Consider the following 11,094-nt stretch of genomic DNA (forward strand, 5'->3'; position numbering starts at 1 on the left):
ACCCGAAATAAAATCCCCACTCTCTTTATATCCCCACCCCAAACCCTAGAGACCATTTTCTTTTCCCAGTCGCCCTCACACGCTCTCATCTTCTATGAACCCTGGCTGTCTTACCCCCCAAATATCTCTCTGATTCCGGTTATACTATGGATTCCTACGATCTGCTTACCTTATTTACACTACCCCGCTACTACTCACACGCTCTTGATATTACTTAGTACTCGCCCTAATTTTGGCAAGTATCACCATTTCAGATCAGACCTGTTCAGCTTTGATCTTCAAGATTTGGACGATATCTCATCCATATACTTGGAAAAGGGATTGATTCCCCACATTCACAGGTCAATTTTCAATCGTTGAACCCTAACTAGGGTTTGAAATTCAATTTCTTCCTTTGCCGGCTCTGTTACTGATTGCATGCGATATTTTCTTTCCTTATTTATGTTTAATCGATTTTTTTCCTTGTTTGTTCATTCAATTTCAACACTATATAAACCCCTCACCTAATTCCCCTAAACGTACCGGAATCACTATTTTTCTCTCACTCTCCTTCATTCTACTGTTCTGAAATTTAAGACCTTTGCCGGCTGAAAGTCAAGGCCACAAAAATTCAATTGTTGCTCCTTCTCAGTGTGAGCACTGCCCGGGGTTCATTCGAGACCCTTGGGAACTCTGACGCACTGAGATTCTAGGAGTCCTGTTGTTTATTGCTAGTTGATTTGCTGCCGGAGCTTAATTTCCTTGTTCATTTAATTTGCAACTGGTGAGTACCTTGACTCTTGCAATTCTATGCTTAGTTGTGGTCATGACATGAATACCATGCTTGTTCGAATTTTCTGAACCTATAAGATTACAATATGTTGTTACCTTTGTTTGTAATCCTATCTACCTTGAAGTTAGCATATAGTCCTGTATTCTCTAGCATCTAAACTTGCCTAAATCCTGTACTCGGATGTCTACCCACTATGTTTATTTTGACCATCTTAAACCGACTTAGTCTACGATATTTATGCACACATGAGTTTCCTACGTATGTTGCTTGCCCATGTTCATGTAGTGCTCTGAGTTATTGTATTAAAACTCATGGGATACTTATTCATGCCCAGAATTTGCTTGACTGTATTTCTCTATGCTAAGCCATTCAGGCATAACTTGCTACTTGGTCATGTCTGTATGAAATCTGAACTCTTCAAACAAGCATGCTACTCTACCATTTGTGAACCCTAGTCCTCATTATAGTTGTTTGCTTTACTACCATCTTGTTTTGTAGACTCACGCCTGCTATTGCTAGGATTGCTGAGGTTTAATGCCTAGGGAATCTTTGATATCAATTTGTATTAAGTACTTGTTCACTGACTAGTTGTGGTATTGAGTTTGTGATACTGTTGACCCTAAGCTTCTGTAATAGGTTTCCTTAGTAGCATTTCTACTTGCCCTGAATTGGTCTGCAACTCTAAGTTATGCCCTGCCTTGAATCCTTATGTTCTTCTTGAGAAGACTGTTGTGGTATATACCCCAAAGGGGAGTCTATCAAGCATGTCATTATCATTTGTTAATCTTCTTAGAACTAATCCATGTCCTTAACTCTTATGCTGAGTTTCTTGCTTTGTGGATTCATGTTGCCCATAACTAATCTGGTGCATCTTAAGAAGTCTATGCTTTGAACTTATTTGTTAGTTTGAAAGCCTCACTTATGTGCTCATTGTAAGGTCTTTGTACATGTGCATCCTCTTACCTGTTAGGTGTCACCCATAAAGTGATACTTAGAAAATCTTTCTGCTGATGATTATAATAATAGAAATTCATGTGTCTTTGCCTGGGCTCTGAGCCATTTGAATGACATGTTTTATGACCCCATGTTCCTGTTATTTGTTAATGGGTAATCAATACAATTGTTTTCATTTTTGGGGCCTGGCTTATTGGGCCGTGTGTGTTATTGGATCTAAGCATTGGTCAAACAAGCTTGCGAGCCTGGGTATTGGGTATGTTTGATATGCAAGAGTATGGTTGGTGAAGGCCTAGAAGGGCACTGCTGGGTTACTTTGTACTTGTGTTGGACCTGTAATTGTTGTATTTGGTCCTGTAATAGTCCTATCAAGTTTGTATTTATTTTATTATTCTAAATTGGGCCTGTAATAATTTGTAAATACACAATTGGGGGCATTAATGAACATAGGGGTTGGGTTATTCTAATACTTGCATGAGTGGGTAGAAAACATGTCTATAGGGTCTATGTATTCTATTTGCTATTATGTCCAGCATGCCTTGTTTGTTTTGTTAGCTTGCATTGCATACTGATAGGAATCACACACACACTTAACTTGTCAAAAATATGCTACACTCGTTTCCATGTCTGCTATTCAACACTCCTAGATAATATGCCTATAAGATACAATAATGCAATACCTTTGCTAACCTTGATACCCTGGCTATAAGGTTTAATAATTAATCAACTGCTTCATGCTGCTTTTTGTACAACCTCACTTAGATAGCATGCATATAGGGATAAAGTATTATAAAATCAAGTCTATTTTCAATTGTTAGAAATCCTGCCCATAGGGTGTTTATTGACGTTACTAATCCTGTGTTTTCGAACGACCTCACAACCTAATTATGCGACTATTAGAGATCATGTCTATAACGTACTGTCACCTGCCTAAGACGCATACCTATAAAATCAGTGCTAGCAATTCAGAGTTCTGGGATTGTTTTGCATTACCTTATTACGCAAACGATTAGAAATCATGCTTATAGGACTTGCAACGCTCTAATTTGCCTATACATTAGTCCATAAATTACAGCACTGCCTGTATAATACTGGAATTATATAAAAATCATGCCTACAGGACTTAAGGATTCTAATACGCCTTAATTTTGTCTACTGCCTAACCATAAATCTGTTTGTGTGCTTTCGTGCTTATGTGTGGAGGTTAACTTGAGCCTTTTATTGCTATTGTATGCAGTCCTATCTCTTTTGAATGTTGCATAGTTTTATCATTTTTGAGCAAACTAAGTAAAGTCTAGAACCACCTGATCGTAGGTCCAAAGCCTCCTGGACCATAGGCATGGGACGAGTAGTGCACGCATAGGGTACGGCTTAGAATTGAATTATAACGCCTTTAAGTAAACAACTTCAACATAGTAATCAGGTAGCAGGAGATGATAGTCTATGCCCGCTGAATAATACAAGCAACCTCTGCCTTAAGAGAGTTGCGAAGTATTATTTATGTTGCACAGGGTGATCCTTTAGGCTAAAATACTTAGGACCCCCATCCTCTTTTTTATGTGCGTGTTATTTACACTTAGTCATTCAACATATATCAATATAGTTTGTACCTTTGTAGTTATTAAGACTTGTATCGATTCTTATATGTTTTAATAAGACTCTACAACTTCTGAATTTCTTTTCTATTTATTTGGTCACCTAGCTTAATTACATAATCCACATAGTATAAAGTTTGGCCAGGACCTACAGTTGTGGACCTCGAAGAGTGTCTAACACCTTCTCTTTGAGTTAATTTAAGCCCTTACCCGATCTTTGGTGGCGTTGACTAGTCAAATAGAGTTATTTGTAAATAGGTGCCCTAACGCACCTTAAAAATTATTAGGTGGCGACTCTTCTCTTTCAATACACATTTAAAAGAGTTGTCACATGTCGAAACCCGCTTTCGCGAGAAAATGGGGCGCAATAGATGGTGTATTTTTTAATTATATAATTAAAAATATCAACCGAAGTCGGTACCGATCACCACGAATCGGTCGGTCTTCGGTCGATTTTTGCCAATTATCGACCAACATTGGTGAGGATTGAGACTCCTTAAAAGGAAAGATATCCTCCCTGAAAGAGACATCCTTATTGATGAAGAAGCAATTAGTGGCAAGATCCAGTAGCACATAGCCCTTTTGAGTATCAGAAAAGCCCATAAGAATAGTAGGTTTAGATCTGGGAAGAAGCTTATCTGTTTCTTGAACTTTCTTGGCATAACACAAGCATCCAAGAACTCTCAGATGCTCCACAGTAGGTTTTTGACCATATAGTAGCTCAAAGGGAGACAAACCATTAAGAACATAAGTTGGCATTCTGTTGATGATGTAAATAGTTGCAAGAACAGAGTGGCCCCAATATTTAATGGGAATATGAGCTTGAAACCTTAAGGCTCTAGTTACTTCCAGAATATGCATGTATTTCCTCTCAGCAACTCTATTTTGCTGAGGGGTATATGCACAAGTCTTCTGATGAATAATACCATGCTTCTGAAATAATGCATGACATGTAGAATTTACAAACTCAGATCCATTGTCAGACCTGATTACTTTCAAAATTTTGTTGAATTGAGTTTGAACAAAAGTAATGAATTGAGTAAGGACCATACACACATCATACTTTAGTTTTAAGAGAAATAACCAAATCATTCTGGTAAAGTCATCAACAACTGTTAGAAAGTATCTATTACCATCAAAGGTTGCATATTTCTACGGACCCCAAACATCCATATGAATTAGATCAAAGGCAGCAATACGTTTAATACAGCTAGTAGGAAATGGTAATTTGGTATGCTTGGCACATGGAAATAAATTGCATTTATTTATGGTATCAGTAATATTTGCTAGTTTGGCAGGAAACAACTTCTTAAAAACTATACTAGACACATGTCCTAATCTTTTATGCCACAAACTAACATCAATGGTATAGTTATTTCTGTTTGACTTTATTCCAGCAGCAGCCAAAGAGATTGCAGTGAGCTTCTTGGAACCATGATTCTATAGAAAATACAGTCCATCTCTCTCCCTACCAATCTCCCTCACCCTGTCACTGAAGAGATCCTGAAATACATAAAAATCAGGATAAAAGGAAGCAAAATATCTTAGGTCTCTTGTCACTTTGGAGACTGACATCAAGTTGAATTTGAATTGAGGCACATAGAAAACTTCTTTAATGATATTGTTGTCTGAAATATGACTATCTCCAATGTGAGTTACTTGAGTGATATCTCCATTAGGCAATAGAATATGGGATTAGTGGGTGCAGTTAAGGAGGTTTTGGTTAATAGATTGATATCTAACACCATATGATTCGTGGCTCCTGTATCAATGATCCATTCCTGTGGACTAGAAGATGCCAAAAGAGCAATGGTAGTACCTGCTACATTTGCCTGAGAAGTAGATGATGAGGTTCCATTGTGATTGTTGTTCAAAATCAGCATGATTTGCTCATATTGTTCTTTGGTGAAAGAAAAACCACCTCCCTGAGATGATGACTTTGCATTTATAGCACCTTGAACCTGTGAAGCAGCAGAGTTAGCCTGAACCTGAGAACCAGAATTCCCTTGTACCTGGTACTTTTCAGCAACTTTTCCCATAGCATGATGATGACCATAGTTCATAGGCAATGACTGCATTGACATGTACTGAGAGGTACTATCAATATATAAAGGCATGGAGTAACCATGTTCTATCATTACATTGTGTGCACTAGCTCCCCCTTTCTTTTTGAACTTATAATCAGAGGGATATCCTATTATGTTGTAACAATTCTCCTTACTAATACCTTTTATTTTGTAAAACTCACACTGAACATTATAATTCTCTCTAAACTTTGGATTAGAGTTGGACTTAGCACTATAGAGTGCTGTAAAATCATATGTATTTGCATTCATAGTAGGAGGAGGACCTAATACACCAGCCGAGGCAGCTACAGCTCTTTGGCTCTCATCACTCATGAGCATTGCATAAGCTTGATTTACTGTTGGTAAGGGATTCATCATAAGAATTTGACTACGAGCTTGTGAGTAAGAATCATTTAGGCTCATTAGAAACTGATATACCTTTTATTTTCATAAATGCACAATAAACTCCTTTGTTTTGACACAGTCACATTCAGAGGTAGGTATTACATACTCAGATTCATCCCAGGGATCTTTAAGTTTTGAATAATAGACAGAGATAGATGAGGTACCTTGACACAAAGTGGCTGTATCTTTGTGTAAATTGTAGCAACGAGTATCATTTACCTTATCAAACCACTCTTGTAGATCCAGCCACACTGTTTGCGCACTGGTAGCATAAGCTATACCACTAATTAGCGAAGGAGCAACTGAATTCGTCAACCACGGCAGTACGATAATATTACACCTTTCCTACTAGTACTAATACTTCTCACGAAACCTCTTATTTTGGCCACCTGCCATCAATAATTCCCAGTTTATTTTGGCCAAGTAGAGCAATTCGCATAGATCGATACCATAAGGAGTAATTATCAGGTCCAGTCAACTGAAATGAAATCAAGGAGATGCCACTTGTATCACCAGGAGCAAGGTACATAGGATGAGTAACTGCTACTGTACGCCTTCCTCAAACTCATCGTCCGATGATGCATGCGATGCATTCTCGACAGTGATAGTTGCATTTTCATATTCCAAATCATCAATCGCATGTTGTGTTGTTTGAAGGTTCTAATCAGAGAAATTGAAGTCACAATTGACTCAAATTTAGGGAAAAGTAGCTGAAATTAGAGTAGAGAAGAATATTAGGATCGATTTTGAGCTTCAATTCAGAGCTCAAAGCTCTGATACCATGCTAAAGTTCATAGATTGAATGCAGTAGAAAACTCTAGCTGTGAGGGAGAAGAGAGAAGAAGAAAGGAAGAAAGGAAATGAATGAAATAGTGTAAACTTTCATTCTGTTCTGCTTCAGTGGGTAATTGATATATATATATATATATATATATATATATATATATATATATATATATATATATATATATATATATAAGTAACTTAGTACTAATGTAACTACCTAACTAACCAACCACTCACATCATTAACCACTAACAGATTAACTAATCCGGATATGTATAAATAGACTAAACTACCCTCATGCTCAAGTCACTCTTTATATATATATATATATATATACATATATACACATACAAGTAGCTTAGTACTAATGTAACTACCTAACTAACCAACCACTCACATCATTAACCACTAACAGATTAACTAATCCGGATATGTATAAATAGACTAAACTACCCTCATGCTCAAGTCACTCTTTCCTCAACAATTTCCCCCCCCCCCCCTTTTTTTTATAGTAGTGAAAGTAATCTTTTCGTTGTGGTAATCGGTGTAAACCAACCATTAAGATATAAATTTTGGATTTGTTCAATTATATATAAAGTTCAAACCAAATTACAGGCCGCAAGACTGCAACAGTTGGTGCTTACTTCGCATTTGCCTGTGATAATTAGACTTCATCCCCACTTATGAGGTAAATAACAAAAAAAACAATAACAATAATGGTGAGACATTGCACATATCACATTCGACAACAAATTTTTTTAATAAAAGAATTGTAATGCGACAAAAGCATATAAAAAGCATAGGGAACCCCAACTCATTTAGGTGCCCTTATTAGGCAAATATTCAACAGACTTGATATCTAAATTGGATGATACAGGTGATGACATTGACCCGTTGAAAATTAGATTCCAGTCGAAAAAGAGATATAAACCATCTTGCATTAAATTCCAAGTGCACCTTTTCTTCTGAATATCACACCTAGGTGCATCTCTATAAAATTTAAAAAGAAGGAAAGTTCCAAATCTAGGACCAGCAGTCATGTTACATAAAAGTGTTGGTTCTAATTGGCCCGTGGCAATTTCAACAAGATATCTGTGAACGCCCGATTGTCTAAGTGCAACCCTTCCTTCGGTAATATTACCGTTCATTATACAATCGACCCATAGTGGATCGATTAACTCACTAATGGTGTCTACATTGAAGTTATTTGCCCTTGCATTAAAAGAGAATGATGATAAGAAAAAAAGGAAAAACCAAAATTGGCAATTGAAATTTGAGTGATTTGGCCTAGTTGGTATATTTCTTGGGTGACTTTGTTACAGAAATTATTGAAGTTTGAGTTCTTTAAATAGGCTCTTTATACCAAAGATTGGACAGATGAGAAGAAATCACCTAGTATTTTTTTCGAACGAGATTTGAACTTGATAATTCATGGTTCTTAAACTCACTTCATTAACTAATACGACATACCTTTGGTGCAAGGCCCCTCCATGTTTTTTTTTAACAGACTTATCTACGGATTTGTTTTGTGGTTGGACTGTGGAACTGAAGAGTAAAGAAAAACAATGCTTGTCTAGCTAACTGGCAAAGTAGAATAAGAAAATCAGGAGGATGCCACAGTTTGAGAGGTTTTACATTTATGTCTCAAATTAATGGTTAACACTGTCCTTTCTTCCCCTTCTAAATAATAATGTAATTATGGTTTGTCAAATATCAGCATATGTTCTTACTTAATAGCTTAGGTGGGAGTTCTTGAATGAAACTGTTTACTCGAAAAACGGATAGAGTTGAATTTGTACGTAGTTCTAAGGATATACGATATAGCTTAATACAAATCGTAAGGATAAATAAAAATATCAAATATGGATTACAAAGAATGCAAAATAAATAAGGTTGTAAAGAAGATGATTTTTAGGACTAAGTAAGATGAATCAATTTATGAAGTTTAAAAGAGTAATTCTTGAATATAGGAGAATATGGTGCTTGAATTACAATGTAAGCCAAAGAACTGCCCTCTACAGAAATGTAGCCATCCTCTTTATAGTGGAGGATCCTACTTTAGATATAATTAAAAATACATAATGGAGAACCCATGATAAATCAACTTTTCCCTAATTTCCGCCGAGATTCTCTCCCTTAATGTGTTTGCAACGGTTCTTGTCTGTGAGCTCGAGCTCGATCGGCCCCGGTGCTGGTCAGTATTGTTTCTAGAGCTCGATGTAGACTCGGAATCAAGTGATGATTCGGGCTCGGTATCGGTTGGCCTCTGCCCCTTAAGCTCGAAATCATCTCATCGTAGTTCGATTCGGACCCGAGCTTGATAATGACTTCGAATCCGGTGTTTGACCTATACCTAAAATCTGAAGCTCGTTCATACCATCTTTGGAACCTATCTCGATATTACGAGGTCTTTCTTTGATCCATTATGTTTCGACCTCGATCACTCGTACGAAGGCCAAAATCTATTTCGACCGTATACAAAAACAACAACATCTCAAGCTCAAGAAGTCATTAGAGTCTGAGGTTATCTAGGATTTTAAGAACATAGGTGTACCATTATGTTAATTAAAAAGGGCATGGAAAATTAGGGATTTGCTTAGTTCTTAATTATAAAAAGGATTAATTAAAAAGAACTGTATGAGAATCGAACCTCTGACCTGGGTAAAAAGCAGGGGCGGATGCAATGTGGCAGCTACGGGTCGAGTGAATGATTCGAACTCGATGATATTGGTAGCTCGTAGGCTTAGTAGTTGAGTGAATATTTCGAACTCGAAATAAAAATAGCCAGTGGGCTTAGTAGTCGAGTGAATGATTCGAACTCGATGTAATATAGACCGTAGGCATAATGGTAGAGTGGGTGCTTGCTCGTACTCAAAATAAAAGTAGCCCGTAGGCTTAGTAGTCGAGTGAATGATTCAAACTAGAAGTAATGTAGCCCGTAGGCGTAATGATCGAGTGAGTGCTTGCTCGAACTCGAAATAAAAATAGCATTGGGCTTAGTAGTCGAGTGAATGATTCGAACTCGATGTAATATAGCCCGTAGGCGTAATGGTCGAGTGAATGCTTGCTCGAACTCGAAATAAAAGTAGCCCGTAGGCTTAGTAGTCGAGTGAATGATTCGAACTCGAAGTAATGTAGCCCGTAGGCGTAGTGGTCAAGTGAGTGTTTCGAACTCGAAGTAATGTAGCCCGTAGGCGTAGTAATCGAGTGAGTGATTTCGAACTCAAAGTAATGTAGCCCGTAGGCGTAGTGGTCGAGTGAATGATTCGAACTTGAAGTAATATAGCCCGTAGTCTTGATAGTTGAGTGAGAGTTGCTCGAACTCATTGATTTACCTTAGGCCTGTTTGCGTAATAAATCTTGGATATAAGATATCGGTAAAGAAGAAATGTTTCTTTGAAAGTCATTATACATGTGTCCATGTTTTGTGTCAGGACTCGGGCCAACTACATGAGCATGGTTCATTTTGACCATTTAGCTCTTACAATTTTTCCTATCGGAACCCTATTATTATGAAGTAACTTTCTTGCATCGAACTTGATATATTTGAGGGTTAATGCCCCTCTAGTATTCGAGGTCGATTGTAAAGAGGCCTCGGATACTATCGATTTTTTTCTAAGTTAGCATGATCAATAGTTGCCTCATTAAAAACCTTGCCGAAAAACCTATTTGGGAAAAAATTGGTCTAAGGAAAAAAGAGTGCAATGCGTGCTTTCAGGCCTAGGCCTTCGCATTGAAGGATCCATCCTAGCTCCTGATCGGACTCCTGAAGGGTTTAGTTTTGAAATGTAAACGAATATGGGAGGGTCGTACCTTAGCAATAGTATCGATTTAGGTGCGACACATTCCAATTGCTTGATAGTTGTTTGCCGTTTATGATACCAAGCTTGTATGATCCTTTTCTGACGTTTTCGAGAACCTGATACGGTCCTTCCCAATTCGGTCCTAGTTTTCCTTCGTTTGGATTTCGGGTACTGAGGGTGACTTTCCTTAGCACCAAGTCCCCGAGTTTAAAATGGCGAAGCTTGGTTCTTCGATTGTAGTATCTTTTGATTCGCTGCTTTTGGGCGGCCAATTGGACGAGAGCAGCTTCTCGTTTTTCATCCGATAATTCGAGGCTAGTGTTCATAGCCTTGTTATTTGACTCTTCTGTTGCATATTGAAACCTGGCACTGGGTTCCTCGATTTCGACTGGAATCAAGGCTTCGGAGCCATATACTAAGGAGAACGGGCTTGCCCCAGTACTAGATTTTGATGTTATTCGATATGCCCAAAGAACTTCGGGTAGGATTTCTCTCCATTTTCTCTTAGCGTCGTTCAGCCTCTTCTTTAGGTTTTGAATAATAGTTTTGTTCGTTGATTCGGCCTATCCTTTCCCACTGGGGTGATATGGTGTTGATATTATCCTTTTTATTTTGTGGTTTTCGAGGAATTTTGTCACTTTGCTGCCGATAAACTGTTTTCCATTGTCACATACTATTTCGGCGGGTATCCTGAATCGACATACGATATGATC

General features: G+C 37.7%; 1 protein-coding gene across 1 annotated transcript; it reads right to left on the reverse strand.

Moving 5' to 3' along the window:
* Positions 1-3,708: 3,708 nt before the first annotated feature.
* LOC138898503 (uncharacterized) lies at positions 3,709-5,810 on the reverse strand. The gene is made up of 3 exons (XM_070184572.1): positions 5,067-5,810; positions 4,807-4,824; positions 3,709-4,254 (listed from the first exon to the last, which is right to left on the reverse strand). Exons 1-3 carry the CDS (start codon positions 5,808-5,810, stop codon positions 3,709-3,711), a joined length of 1,308 nt encoding a protein of 435 aa, XP_070040673.1.
* Positions 5,811-11,094: the final 5,284 nt, after the last annotated feature.

This window comes from Nicotiana tomentosiformis, chromosome 9 (genome assembly GCF_000390325.3).
Source record: "Nicotiana tomentosiformis chromosome 9, ASM39032v3, whole genome shotgun sequence".
NCBI classification, from domain to species: Eukaryota; Viridiplantae; Streptophyta; class Magnoliopsida; order Solanales; family Solanaceae; genus Nicotiana; species Nicotiana tomentosiformis.

Excerpts from the sequence above, each read along its gene's own strand:
- LOC138898503 (XM_070184572.1), bottom strand. The coding sequence starts at position 5,810 with ATGAGCCTAAATGATTCTTACTCACAAGCTCGTAGTCAAATTCTTATG.